This window comes from Epinephelus moara, chromosome 21 (genome assembly GCF_006386435.1).
Source record: "Epinephelus moara isolate mb chromosome 21, YSFRI_EMoa_1.0, whole genome shotgun sequence".
NCBI lineage: Eukaryota > Metazoa > Chordata > Actinopteri > Perciformes > Serranidae > Epinephelus > Epinephelus moara.
The window spans coordinates 25,865,062-25,879,894 of NC_065526.1; the positions used below are offsets into that span (position 1 = coordinate 25,865,062).

At 41.2% G+C, this 14,833-nt stretch overlaps 2 protein-coding genes across 7 annotated transcripts in view; both read right to left on the reverse strand.

Moving 5' to 3' along the window:
• LOC126408758 (microtubule cross-linking factor 1) overlaps nucleotides 1-2,760 on the reverse strand; it is a 96,172-nt gene extending 93,412 nt beyond the window's left edge. For 5 of the 6 annotated variants that reach the window (XR_007571951.1, XM_050074424.1, XM_050074423.1 and 2 more), the window contains exon 1: nucleotides 1,083-2,760. Coding sequence is in view for 5 of the 6 variants with exons in the window: in XM_050074424.1 (XP_049930381.1) it covers nucleotides 1,083-1,940 (858 nt within the window). In the remaining variant the exon portion in view is untranslated. The remainder of the gene's footprint in view (nucleotides 1-1,082) is intronic. The other variant, XM_050074421.1, reaches the window with a different exon arrangement.
• A 132-nt stretch (nucleotides 2,761-2,892) lies between these two features.
• Nucleotides 2,893-13,737, reverse strand: rab12 (RAB12, member RAS oncogene family). Its single transcript, XM_050074428.1, has 6 exons — nucleotides 13,323-13,737; nucleotides 12,205-12,265; nucleotides 8,602-8,740; nucleotides 7,418-7,507; nucleotides 6,851-6,955; nucleotides 2,893-5,179 (listed from the first exon to the last, which is right to left on the reverse strand). Exons 1-6 carry the CDS (start codon nucleotides 13,546-13,548, stop codon nucleotides 5,072-5,074), a joined length of 729 nt encoding a protein of 242 aa, XP_049930385.1. The 5' UTR covers nucleotides 13,549-13,737; the 3' UTR covers nucleotides 2,893-5,071.
• Between the last annotated feature and the right edge of the window lie 1,096 nt (nucleotides 13,738-14,833).

Genomic DNA, 14,833 nt, shown 5'->3' on the forward strand with positions numbered 1-14,833 from the left:
GGGACTCCCAGATCTTTGGGGGGGGGGGGGGGGGGGGGGGGGGGGACGAGACGAGTTCACCTCAGAGTCCCAGCTGGCAGATTGACAGCCAGGCAGGAGGGCGTTTGAACCCCACACACATGGGACATCTGACTGTTATCAAGTCCTGTGGGATAAAGCCATTACAGCCAGAGCCAGTAAAGCTGATTAACTCTCTTGTGTTTGCACTGAGCCAGAGAGAGAGACACAGACATGCGTGATCAAGTTTGAAATAATACTCAGAGTAACATGCAAATAAACCCATCTCCCATCTGAAAAAAAACAAACTGCAAGATTGTTTGCCGCATTATCTGTTTGCCTCCCCTCCCCAACTTATGGGGGATAGCCTACTTAAAGTAAGAGGGGGGGAGGGGGATCCTGCATGAAATCTCCAAGCAGGATCTCCATGCAATATGTAAAAAAACAATGATGAAAGGCTGGCAAACAAACAACTGATTAAAAAACTACGGTGCATCCCTGTGCACATCATTACATGGAGATGATGCTACTCTCAGTGTCCCAGATGCAACATGATGGGGGAGTAAAATGTGGAGTCTTTCTGTCTGAATAGACTTTTTAACTTGACAGCAACAATATTAAAAAGAAAGAAAGTCCAAGGGCACAGCAGGGTAAAGCTTTATCAATAAAACTCCCATCAATAAAGGTCAAAGCCACAGAGAAGCCTGGGAAGGGTAAAAAGACAACATGATGGATGGAGAGTCGACAGAGGAACATCATGGGGGTGACAGCTGGGCTTTAAAGGAGATGTGTCTAGTTTTTCAATAATTCATACATTTAGATTATGCTTTAAATTAGTGAGCAGGTGGGAGTTGCTCAAGCATGTTTAAAACAGGTGATGGTGGGGATTGAACCCCAGACTGTCCTGTAAAGGAACAGTTTTGGTAACAGCTGCCTCTGGAGTAGAGATTAACTGAGCCTGCACAATACTGTCTTTTTACATGTGGATTTTGAATTTGGTGGACATATAAAGTGCAATGCAAAACAAATAAGCATTGCAGCCACGTTTGCCTGCCCTGTAACTTGTTGAGATAACATCGCCATACCTTGAGGTAGTCGTTTTCCGATCTCAGATCTTCCACCTCCCGCAGCAGGTCCTCCTCAGTTATATCCTTGGTGCCTGGCAGTCTGAATTGTGCGCCTGATGAGGGTTTCTCCTGCTTGTGTTTCTCTCCGTGCGCCCCCGGAGCGGTCTGAGCCTGAGACATGCTTCCCTTGGCGGTGGAAGCGTCGGTTGTGCGCAACGGAGCAGCAGCAGCAGCCGCTCCGGTCGCTTCTGCCCGCAGCGGATTATCGCCTCCCACCTGATCCCGGTCACTGGAGCCGGTACCGGACTCGGCGTCGCTACTAGCGGCCGGTGCCAGCCTCTGCTCGTCCGACAGCGGCTCTGACGGGCAGTCTGAGAGGTCTGAGCTGCTGTCGGTCTGGCTGACCCGGCTGAGAGGCGCTCCGGTCGGTACCCGGATCGGGGATCCATGGCTGAGAGGGCCCGGGGACCCCGTGGCTAGTTTCCCCTTCTTGCCTTTGGCGAGGATCGGACTGCTGGTGCTGTCCAGTTTGATGCTGGCGGCTTTGGGCTCGGCTGCTGCATGCTGGGGCGCCTTGGTGGGCTTTTTCGCAATAGAAGACTTGGTGTTACTTTTTGCCGTGGCTGGTTTCTCTTTTCCCCCAGTTGTGTTGCGTCTGGAGCTGCGGTTCGGATGGGCCAAGGGCACTGAGGCAGGCTGCTGCTGCTGCTTATTGAGTTTGGGGGATTTGGGTACGATGGCAGGTGGCTTGGTGGAGCGGCTGTGCACATCCTTGAGGAAAGGTCTAGCCGGGGAAGGCGCTCGGTTCAGTCTCTTCTTCTCCAACTGGTGGTTCTGCGGTTTGGTGTCGCTGCCAGAGCCATTGGAGCTCTCCATTATACACCGACACCGGCAGCAGGAGGGCGATGAAGGAAACGATCAATCCACAGCACCGCGGAAAATCTCTGACATGCGACACCAGAAAAACAGCCAGGTTGCTCTACCTTCTTCCTTGTCGGGCTGGGGATGCGCATCATGCGCTGTGCTTGATGTTTTACTCCATCTCGTCTGCATTCACCAGGTTGTCATTGTAGTCCCCTCTGCCTGTAGCCTCCTTGGAGGAAACGCTGCAATAGAAAAAGGATTACTGGGACGGATGGGATGACAGACAGGTTGCATCTGCAGGCAGGGCTCGTAAGGCTTAAGTTAGAAAGAAAGGAGTCAGTCGGAGTCACATCGGCCCTCTTCTTCCTCTGCACATCGGGTCTCCATCCCTCTGTTACACCCGGGCTGTAAGTGTTCAGGCCCCCGTGTCTCGTACCCCCTTCCCACTCCTTCCTATCTGACATGTAAGATCTGCAATCGCTGCGGTGTGAGCCTCGACGCCCGTGATTTTCTGCGGGGCGCATGCGCTGCTGCCTCACTAGCACCCAAGCACACCCCTTGTTTTCTCTGGGACCAGGCGGGACCAGGTCTGACACGCTTTGGTGCGCATGCCCTAATGACACACACTCTATTGGCTATTAAACACCTTCACGCGAGATGCAGAGATGGATTCAGGAGGAACCAATACTCACCGTTTCCTGTGGGAAAGCTTGTACTCAATATCTCTAAATCAGATCCTCTGATCAATGGTTTTATATCTCAGACACCAATCTAAGACATAATATCTGTACTGCAAACATCACTTCTGCAGCATCTTTGATCTGAGGTGAAAGAAAGGCAGCTGCAATCGAGGAAATGATAGTTTATGTATTCCTAGAATCAACTCAAAGACCCCTGGGATGCCACACATCCTAGTTTTGGGAAGACACAGTCACAGAAAAAAATCAAGACCATAATCTGGTAATAAATATAGATATCTTTAATTGCATTTAATTAGTTCAAGAATGCCACAAGTTATAAATACCACAAATCCGCTTTAGACATGCCAAAACTGTTCAAAGACTTATAACAGGTTTAATACAAAGTACAGTCTTCCATCTTTAAAGGATACACATTTCAAATAAAAGCATTTCTTAAAATGTATCTTTAAAACACTGAGTAGTATAAGGCTTGGCTATTAATTAAACAAAGACCACAGGGTTAGTGCCAAATGCTAAAAGTCAGGGGGGAGGGGACAAATGAAAGGTTTCATTCAACAAAACAATATCAAAAGAAGTCTGTCATGTCAAAATGTAAGTGATAACATTTGTGACGTTGCAGATCATTTGTATGGTTGTTTGCTGGCTGGTAATCTTATTGCAGTGTGTGCTTGGGTGTCAGTAACTGTTTTATCGGCAAAGTTCTTCCATTTTATTGTTTTGGTATGAAACTCTTCATTTGTTAGAATACATAATGTGCCAGTTTAAGTCCATAGAAGCTCGACTTTAACATTAAACTTCAACAAAAAAAAATAAAATTAACCAACAGTAAGTCAGTTCAGGTCGTTTTAAAATCAGGTCCTTTGAACGGGCTCGTCCTTCCTCACCCTCAGACTTTGACACGTAAAAACAAAACAGAGACACTCACAGTGCTACAATATTGCATTAATTTAACAAAAAAGACGGAAGAATTAAACAACTGTTAATGTCTCTGAACACAGGAGGGCTTAACATGCATTGCCTTTTTTTTTGGAAATGTACAAGTGATGTGATACACCCATACTGGTCTGTAACAAACTGCCCAATCATTTCATTAAAAACTGATCACCTCCTCAGATAAAATGCAAACATCCCCTTCAAGCAGAATTTATAAGAAGATTTCTAAATTTGTTATGAAACTCAAATCAAGTCTGCGATAAAAGCCCGTCAGAATGAGCAGATACGAGCCGATCAAAGTTTCCTGAGTCCTTCAAATACTAAACAAACCTTCCTGCGCTTTCAATCCCGAAAGGGAACGTCAAAAAAATCTTCTCTAAGCTGTATCTGAATTCAGAGGAAAAACAAAAAACACTTTGCAATATTAGTAACAAAAACAAAGGCTAAAACCATGTGTGTGTGTGTGCACTAGCTACTCACTGTCTCTACTTCCTTTAAAAAGCCAGTAACACACATGGAAAATGCCCCTGTGAAAACACCAATCCCTCAAAGACTACACTACCCATCTTTCCTTGCGTCTCCTTCCCACTTTTGTGGAGGAGTTTAGAGCGGCCACTACCGAGGCAACATCGATCCTCGCTAAACTACAAGTCGTGTACTTTCTGTTTTCTGCATGTCAGCTTAACTAGGTAAGATGGATTGTAGTGCAAAACATTACAATTTATACAAACGTGAAACGAGCCGTTCCAAACGCTTTAACACTTTAAGGCAAAGGAATAAAAACTGATATGATCCACCACCACGCAACCACCTACTGCCAGCCGCAAAAACCCTGCACCTTGTCCAGTCATTACAGCAGCACACCATATTTACACCATGTGCTTTTGTTTACCTCAAGTCAACTCGTCACTTGGTAATAATATCTATTAATATAAAACTACTGTACCTAGATCCAGAATTTTAACTAAGTCGAAGAGACGTAAGATATTGTTATCCCTTTTCTGCAAGCTAGAGAATGCAGAGATACCAGACCCTCAGACAATGTCAAACTTAGTGTACAGTATGTGTGATGACTACTCTTTAAAAGAAAACAGGAAGCTGTAAGGCCCTCAGTAATCACCCTCCATGTGAAATGTGCAACTGCTACCAGAGGGCTCTCTACCTCGAAGGCACCTGTGGGGCACAGCTAGCCTAACGGTCCAAGGAATGAGGTAGTCTGGGTCAAGTGTAGACAGAAGGGGTGGTAGAAAGTGGGAGATTCACCAGGCCTAAGTGTTAGTGTAGTTCATGTCATAGTGTACAGTTACGAAACAGGAGAAGAGACAGGGGAAGATAATACTGGCTGTTGAGAGAGTCCATGCATCTTACATCAGCAGTCAGTAATTCCAAACTGCTGCTGTTTGCTGCCCCCTGGTGGCTAGATTGGTACTCTGCATGAGTGTGTGTGTCTGTATGCATGTGTGTCTGTGTCCGTGTGTGTGTGTTTAGGATGGGGGACCACTCTGACTCTCAGCAACAGCGCATGCGGGGAGGCGGCAACTCCGGAGGCACTTCCGGTTCAGGCTGCAGAGACAGGACGCTGTTGGAAAGCTCATTGTTGGGAACTTCCAGAGGCATCTGTGGTATCAGGAAGAAAAGGACAAGTCAGGAAACAGGGTTAATTCAGTGAGTATTTTAGGCGGTGTTCCCACATTGATATCCACAGTCACGTATGTCAAGGGACCAAGCTAGAAGGAGCACAGCATCTTGATAATATTCCTGTGACTGCAGAAGGTTTTTGAAACAGAAAAACACTCTGAAAAGAAATATTCTAAAAATGATGAACAGGGTGAGAAAGCTTTCTGAATGGGGTCTCTAACATAGTTTATCATTTAGGCTGAACAAGAGTCACAAAGAAATGTCTGTACAAAGAATGGTTAATTAAGAGAAGTGTATTTTTACTGTAATAACCTTCTGATGACAACAATGCTGGCAGAACGTGTTGAATTTAGTTGGATTAGGACAGTATTGTATTGACTTGTCATTTGGATATAATTACACAACTGGACTACAGACAGAGCAGACATTCTGTTTCCAGAAATACTAAAGGCACTGTTAACAAAAGCTCAACCGATAAACCAGTCAGCTGATATTATCGGCTGAAATCAGCTTAACTATCAGCACATATGTCAGCTCATAAGTGACAATAAACTGCAGCACAATTCATCCATGCCTTCATCACATCCAGAATTGACTACTGTACCAGCACTCTTTATGGTACACCATTCAACCTCCTAATTAAACTCAAATACATCCAGAACTCGCTGCCCGTCTGCTCACCCATTCCCGCTCCTGCGATCACATCACCCCTGTCCTTCAGAACCTCCACTGGCTCCCTGTGCCACAACACATCCAATTCAAAGCCCTTCTCCTGACTTACAGAGCCCTCCATAAGCCCTCCAAGCACTCCTCTGATGCCAACCTCCTGACTCCACCACTCAGGACCAAGCACATTCGAGACTACACTTACCTCTCCGGGTTCAAATCACTGATCAAAACACATCTTTTCAAGAAGGCTTTTAATGTGTGAATGATGTTGTGTGGATTTTATTATAGACTTTTTTATGATCGTCTTTAACTAATGTAAAGTGTCTTTGAGTACCATGCAAAGCACTCTATAAATAAAATGTATTACATTACTGTTGCAGTAATTTAAAAACAGTGTCGCCATTCATTTGTGACAAGGCGCCAGGACACCAGGAGAGGCAACACATGGGCCTCGATTAACGTTAACAGTTGCATTGCATTACACAAAACCTAATTTGGACAGTCTGTCTAAAGGAAGTGTCTACCAACGGAGTCGAAAATGCAAGACAATTTTAATTGTTTAATAGAGGTATCACATCATGGCTAACAGAGAAACATTGTTCTCACTCTACCAGAGTAGAGACACCTGCATTTTGTTTATAGATTTGTGGGTGTATTTTCTTTTCTTTGTTCTATTTTCATTTTTTTTATAAAGTCTTCTGTGAGCAGGTGTTGCAAAGTAGCGTTTAGCTACATACAAACAAACACAGTGCATCTGTCTCTTGTGCAGAAATGTATGTTCCTATTCTGATGCTACTGTAATGTCCATATCAAATAAACGACATAGTTTGTCCAGCAGGAAGTACTTAAAAACTACATATATTTTGCATGTATTTTGTCACAATTCCTTACTAACCAAATCCTTACTTAAAGAAATGCTTATTAAATGTTATGCTTTTATCAGACTTATTCATTGTCATCAGATTTTTGGTCAGGCTTTACCTTGCTAAGAATGTCATCCACAAGCTTCAGGAAGATCTCATCGACGTTAAAGTTATCCTTGGCACTAGCTTCGCAGAAGCGCATTCCACTTATTCGAGAAGAAAACTGCAACACAAATAGAGTCAAATCAGCTCAAAGAACAACTGAATTATTTCACAGGAGCAGAAATCAAGCTGAACAACACAACTGGAATCTTCATGACAAAGTCTACATTCAAGAGTTAATGGAATTTTTGGACAAGCATGCTGCAATGCTACACTTAATGTCAGTTTCTGAAGGAGGGCATCAGTGTTGTCAGTGTGTTTCAAGCAAACAAAGTCCATATGTTCAAACAAGTCACTGGCATATTGAAAGCATCTATCTGTTCTACATTATTTTCTCCCCCTGCTTTCATTTGTGACTGGACTTTCTCAAGATGTTCTGCTCATAACACATATTAAAACATCCCTTGTTTGTAATCCCACATATTCTTTTAGATAATTTCATCTAAAATTTATAATAAAAAAAGAAAAGAAAAGTGGTTTGGTCATATGATGGTGAATGGGAGCGTTTGTGTGTTGAACTCACCCTCTCTCCCTGCTGTCTGGAGATGACACGATCAGACTCACAGTCCAGCTTGTTTCCGACCAGCAGAAGCTCTGCTTCCTCTGAGGCGTACTGACACAAAACAGAAAGAAGAGAGGAGACCCGTCAGGACACGTTCAGCCCCACATGTCACAAAAGTCAAACCACATTACGACAATAAAATGTGTTCAGCAAACTCAAAAGCAACCTCGACAAGCAACAACTAAAGGGGAACTTCACAAAAATGACACACTGAGGTTGTAATGCTTAAAACTAAACATTTTCTTACACATGTATTTGTCACAATTTTATGCAGTGTGATTTGGCAACGTCATTCATAACATATAAGTTAAATTCTGGTGAATTTACCTATTATGATACAGTGACAGCAATATAAATATGAAAGGACTCTGAGGTCATAATATGCTCCATTGTTTGATCTATTAGCATGATGCTAAGGTGGGCGTTGTAATGAATAATGAAAATTTATGTTAACATACATGCACCAGCCCCGTAAAAAAAGGAGAAATTCAAGCCACTTGGGACAGAAAGTTCTACCATTTGAAAGCCAAACCAATCAACTGACCAGACAAATATACTGGTCAATATTAGCTATAATTTTTTGGTGTATGTCAACCAATAAATAACGAGGAATTGACAAACCGAAATGCCAGATATGTTTTGAGTATCACAATTCTACAGTTTGTACACCAGATATAACTAATGAGTTTATTTTCAACTGTAAAATGTCCTTCTCAGTACATTTACTTGTCACAAGTGTTAGAAAAATAAAGGGAACATTATTAAAAATGTATATTTATGTTGTGGAATATGCAAATAAAAGTCACATTTTTAAACTCCCAAATATCCATATCTCTATTGGTCACAAAAATCCAGTATCCGTCAGGCCATATTAAAGTGCTTCTACAAAGTGACACCTTGAAAAACACCTCTAACTCATGTAACTGCTGCCACTGCCAGTGAGATGAAAGACAAAGAAAGAATTGAAGGTCAATATCAGTGGAGGTATGACTGGCAATGTTATTGGATTTAATTTTTATTTAAGTATTTTAAGAGCCAGATGCATGACAGAATCCAAGATCTTTCTATTATAAGCAGAATACATCCAGAGACGACAAAGAAAGGACACATTCCATCTAAGTCCAGTAGTCTGAGAGTTTGTTTACCTTGTCTATCATTTTCATCCATTTGGGCAGATCGTCAAAGGTCTCCTGCTTTGTGATGTCATACACTAGCACTATTCCCTTGGCGCCTCTGTAGTAGGCTGATGTGATGCTGTTGAATCTCTCCTGGCCAGCAGTGTCCCTGGATGACATGAATGAATCCCAGCACAATTAAAAGTCTGTGCAGTCAGTTCAGGATCACCACGACTTCACTGAATACCAAACAGCTGATCAATTTGACCAAAGGTATTTTTCATTAATTAAAGGAATACTTCACCTCCAAAACAGTTTGTATATCAGTTACTCAGTGCATGTTTGGGTTGAATATGTAAAGAAATCTGTGTTACTCTCACATGCCTCCAGTAAACAGAGAATCCAAAAAACGCTAACATTCTTCATGAACTACAGAAAACGGTGACTGCGTTTAACAGCAAAACTAACATTTACTACTTTTTTTTTTTTACTGCTTTTTACAACCTCTCGCACACGTCCTGCAATATAATACAGGTATCATATGCTCAGTACTTCCCAAACATCTATAACCCATCAGTGCAGTCTCACGCATGGCCGAGTAGTGTATCTGGGAACGCGTGTGCGTCTGAACTATGCTCAAGCAGAACTAAGGCAGAACTAAGGAGCTAAGGCACATTCAGGGTGCACCACTCGAAGGCTAAAATGTTTTATATTTTAACATTTCAGTGGAAATGCACGTGTTTGGGTAGTACTGAGCAATATGACTGAATAAATGAGACTTGGATTGTACTGCACGAGTTGTCTGAAAGTTTGTAAATGGATGTTTTGATGTGGTTTTGCTTTTGTTAAACATGGTTCTCAATTACTTCAATTCATCACAAATTTTCTCAGTTTTTGGATTCTTCGTTCATATTGGAGGCATGCAAGAAAAACAGTTTATTTTTGCTAATTCAACATAAAACCAGGTGCATAACTGATATGTTATAATAGTTATTCTGTGGGTGAAGTGTTCTTTTACTGGGAGAATGGGAGAAAGAATCAGTTTTGTACATTTTACATTATTCAAAGTGTTTCAGATTATTTTAGTTAGTATGTACATCATTAATTTGAAAATACTAAATTCCATTTCATGTGGGTTATATCTGGTATACACATTATCATCTAGTATCTAGCTAAAATAAAAAAGGGCATCTGAAGACTTTTGTTCCAAAATGAGACGTCTACAATTAGAGAAAAAGATGACATTCAATGTACAGTCAGGAAATGATTGCTAACTCTAACACTTTAGTTTAACAGCCCCTCCTATTTAGAATTTATAAGCAGTATATAAACATTTCATAATTAGTGTTGAACAATCTATAAAGTAAGCACATGTTCATTAATGTATTTGGCAACAACTAAAACTCCTCCTATGGACATGCACAAGTGGAGGCTGGTATATAAACAGATAATTAAAGACAATATAGTGAAAAACTGTTGTTAAAATGCCAAATGTGTCTACAGAAGAGACGTTATCATGGTTGAAAATACTGCACATTAATAACACTTTCAAATGTCTTTACATCTGCTTAAAGCTACATTATGTGTGTTTACTATTACCATTTATTAAATACTTTAGGCTGCTTATAAATGCTAAAAATGTTTCCATTAACACAAAATGAAAATGAGCAGTAACAGCTATTACAGGTTGATCAATAAGAAGTACAGGCACTTGACATTAAACCAAACTAAATCTACTGCATTTTGGATTTATTTTAGGTTACATTATGATTCAGCTGATCATCTGAGTCAGGGTTAGCAGCATGATAATGCACATAGAGCTGCGCTCAGAGTGCAGTGTTACTGTACCTTCAGCCAGCCAGTCTCTCCCTGTTCCCATTGTGAGTCACAGTCAGGCTTATGAGCAGAAGAGCGGACAGAGACACAGCAGCACAATGGCAGGGTTAGGTGAGGCCGGGTGTGACAGTGATGGAGCTTGATGTAAGCAGTTCAATGTGACAGACAAGACACACTGAGGATGGCCCTCTTGAAGGGACAGGTCGCAGAGTGGGCGAAGGAACGGGGATAAAACGGGAGGTGGTAAAGGGTAGATGTGATGTAGAGATGAGAGGGTGGATGGGGCGTTAGTGAACAGGACAGGCGGGTTAGTGAAATAAGTGATGGCGTTTCCCCGCTTTAGCCCAACACTGTCGCACACAATCAATGCAGTCACATCAGTACCAAATATTTCCTAACTTTAACTGGTGGCATGTTAATCAGTTTTTCCTATGGCTGGACAAAAACACTAGATGTTTTCAAAATGTAATTAAGTCTAGTTAAAGTCACAAGACACAAGTGGAGTCCTAATAGAATCAAACCACTGAAATAACGTCATCCCTGTCACTGGTGGTCTATTCAAGATATCTGAATCCATGTCCACATCTCTGATTCTTAGAACAATTAAATATATCAGAATAACTAAGAAAATTGGCTGTTCAGTCTGATTATCAAACTACAATAACACTGAATGTCTCGGTGGCCAGTTGCTATACAACTGACTATTCACTGACATGTACTGTATTAAACATGAATGACTAACTGAAGGATGAGGGTATTGTAGCATAAGTTGGTTTTTTTCTTGGTGTATCTTGTTATTTGTATTATAGCAAGACAATGTTCAGAGAAATCTGACAATAAAATAAAATGAAATCAAAATTACAACCACTTATTAGTACTTTAAAAATAATCAGTTAAGGGGGTTACAGCTGACTTTGGACTATGACAACCAATTCTGCAGGCAAGTCAGATTAGTGCAGACAGAAAAGCAAAGATTGTTTTTAGTGTACACTGTAGTTTACAAAAATACTAAGTAAATATGCTAAATTAGATGTACGCATATAAATATGGTAATGTTAGCCCTGCCATTTATTTTTTAACCACCAGCAAGCAGCCTCATCAAGAGGGCATATTGTATACAGAGGTTCGTGTTGTCCTGATGAACAAGTAACGGTGGCTGGCTGCTCACTTGCAAACACCATTAATAATTCCACTGGTTGAAATGCGCAACCGAGTTGCAACTTAGGTGCTACTGCTGGGGTCTGAATATTGCCTCTGCAACCCTAGCAAAGTGTTTTGCCTCTCTGACCTGATTTTACTTTTAAACATTTAACTGTATTAGAATCAAGTGCAGTTTAACCTTGAAATCAGAGGAGGAATCATATGGGATTTGATCAACTATGTAAAAAATATTATTTTTCAATTATTATGTGTGTTTTCTGAGTGTTTCCAGTTTTCATATATGTGTGTACAACAGAACCTGATTACCAATAATAACTTGATCGCAAACTTTAAACAACAACATGGTGTATAATCATGTGCTGCTTCACATCAAGTTAAAAGTTATATTTACTCTCGAGGCACATGTTTTTAATATGGGACTTTGAATAAAAAATATCTCATGGCATGTCAGTGGTTGAAAACACATGTTTTGGCAGTCCAAAACATGTGATAGCGTGTGATTTGGAAATCTTATTTGCACATGCATCTCCTACAAAGCTGACATGTAAGCCACCAGTAGTTTTTGTTAGAGCAGCCTGCAGGATGACAGAACAGACACAGGAAATTCACCATGCACCACTCTGTCCAATTACTTACCATATCTGTAGTCTGATCTTCTTTCCTCTCAGCTCTACTGTCTTGATTTTGAAGTCAACTCCTATGAGGAGAATCAGAAAAACACATGTGGACACATACAAGCACAAGCATTTCCTGTGTTGTTCTTGCAGGTAGTTATATCTGTGTCACACTTTTAAAAATCTGTGCACCACTATAGTGGTCCTCTAAGACAACAAAGAAAATTTGAGATGAGAAAAAAACATTTTCAGCCAGACTTGAGAGACAGTCAAACTATTCCCTCCACAAACTCCGTGATCAAAACACAAGATTAGTGAGGAGCTGTGTCACAGGAATGACAGGGCACAAAATGGAGCTCTGCCATAGCAGCTACTTGTGTGTAACTATTTTAGGATTGGACACTATGGCTGACTGTTGTTTTGGTCACAGGACTGTTTACCCAATTCCACATATAGTATGAAGGACTTTGTGTATTTTAGGCAGCATCTATGATCATGGCACAGCAATTGGTCACAAGGTACTCTTATTATCAATACAAGATAGCCAATTTGTAAGTAGAAATATGTAATGTGTCAGCTATTAATATAAGATTATGAAAAAACAGCTGCTCAGAAATGCAGATGGCATTCAATGACAGCACTTGATGGGACAAGTTATACTCTCATTTAAATAAACTAAACAGGCTCACCAGCAGCAAATTAAATTAACTAATTACACGACAGCTGCAGATGCTATCCAAGTAACAAGTTACCAACTCTCTTTCTTACTATATTTGGCTCTAAACTCCCTGCTAGACATCCCCATTAACAGCCTAATAATGCAACAACCCCGCAAATCATTAACCCAAGCTTCAAACGCGTGCTTGTTTAATGGCTTCATTGCTACATAGTTCAACAGCTAAGGTAGTTTTGTTAGCTAGGGCAGAGTTGTTGTCACCGTTAGCTTAAGTTAGCTAGCAGCAACCAGTAGTGTCACCGCTATTCACTCCCATTACACCGTTAATTAGACGAAAATATGTTAATAACGTCCTGCGCGTGGCAGTTTAAGTCTCTTTCCTCCAGTAAGTAGACAGAGCCCTGCTACATGCTGTCAATAAAAAGTTGACAAAAACAAGTCGTGTAAACGCCTCATGTCCTCACCTACGGTCGACTTGCAAGCTTCGCAGAAAGTGTCATCGGTGAATCTCTCCATAATACTGGTTTTACCAACACCCCGGGAGCCAATAATGATAATTTGAAGTTTGAAATCAGCGGGTCTGGGAGGCATCTTCCTGCGGCGCGACTGGGCCCCCAGAGCGGGGGACGAGTTCGCGGAGCCCCCGCCGCCACCGGCGGCCCTCCGCGGTATGTCATATCTGGAATCCATCAGTAATTCCACATTTGTAATGATAAGTAAAACAGACAAACGTCCCTATACTGTTATACAACCGAAACAATGCGCTATATCCAACTTTCTTTTGTCTCCGAAGAAGTTTGCGAAAGTTTGTCACTCGCCGACAGTTGTTGTTGTTCAGCCATTAGAGACCGGAGCCGTCATGACGTCATTGACCGCACTACATCATATTTCCGCTTCCGCCGCTTATCTATAATTTTCCAATTTATCTTTTTCTCCTAAAACAAAGATTTGTGTTTTGCACTGATTTTAGAATAAGTGAGCTGTGAGTAGCAATGAGCGACACAGTCACCCGCAGTGTAAAACTAAAATGACTGCACATGACCTACACTCACAGTATTTTCATTCTGCATAATTTAATCAGTGAGGCTGAATTACTGTGTGGAGGTATGGGGCACACTTAGAAAAGCACCTCACATCCATTATGCATACTGGGAAAGGGGGGCATAATAATGCAGGATTTTTCAAACACACTTACTCTCTGTTTTTACAGTCAAATGCCTTGAAGTTTATGGATGTAGTAGAATTTCAGACAGCACGAATAATGTATGTAATTTGCTAGGCAATATACCAAAGATGTTCCTTGACAAGGAGGGCAGTTATAATTTCAGAGGGCAGCTTAACTTAAGGAAACTTTGTGTTCACACAACCATGAAGAGTAGGCTTATGTGTGTTTCAATCTGTGGGGTCAAAGTGTGGAATTTGTTGGATGAAGAGCTTAAGCGAAGCACAACCATTACTTAGTTTAAGGAGATGCACAAAAACTTTGTTTTCCTGAGGAAAGACTGTGAAGACAGCCAACTTTATGACTCAGTATAACATCGGTGTTGTACATACAGTTGTACAATAACATACAATAACTGTTAATAAACAGTTAATGTGTGTTTGTGTGTGAGCATGTCTATACATGTATGTCTAAACTGTCTAAATGTCTAATGTCTAAATCTATGTCTAAATTCACAGGGTGATACAAGTCAGGTAATGTGGGTCAGATAAAGTTTTACCTCTTGTGCTCTTTAAATATTTGCAGTCAGTCACTAAACATGTTAGTGCACAATTTCTTCTTCAAATGTCTTTTGCATGAAACAGTAGTTTTTGTTGTTCTAAGATAACCAGGATGGGCAGAGCAAAGAGTCCACACATCACGGTTCCCAAACTTGCAAGGTAAACCATGTGGCATATTGATTTCTATCATTTTGGCTATACAAGTCCTGCAGTTAAGACAGTGAGGATATAACAACAAAAATGGTTGTAGGAT

Coding starts and splice junctions, on each gene's coding strand:
- rab12 (XM_050074428.1), bottom strand. CDS start 13,548: ATGGATTCCAGATATGACATACCGCGGAGGGCCGCCGGTGGCGGCGGG. Junction 7,508..8,601: donor GGATGAAAATGATAGACAAG/GTAAACAAACTC, acceptor GTTTTGTGTCAG/TACGCCTCAGAGGAAGCAGA. Junction 5,180..6,850: donor TGGATGACATTCTTAGCAAG/GTAAAGCCTGAC, acceptor CTGATACCACAG/ATGCCTCTGGAAGTTCCCAA.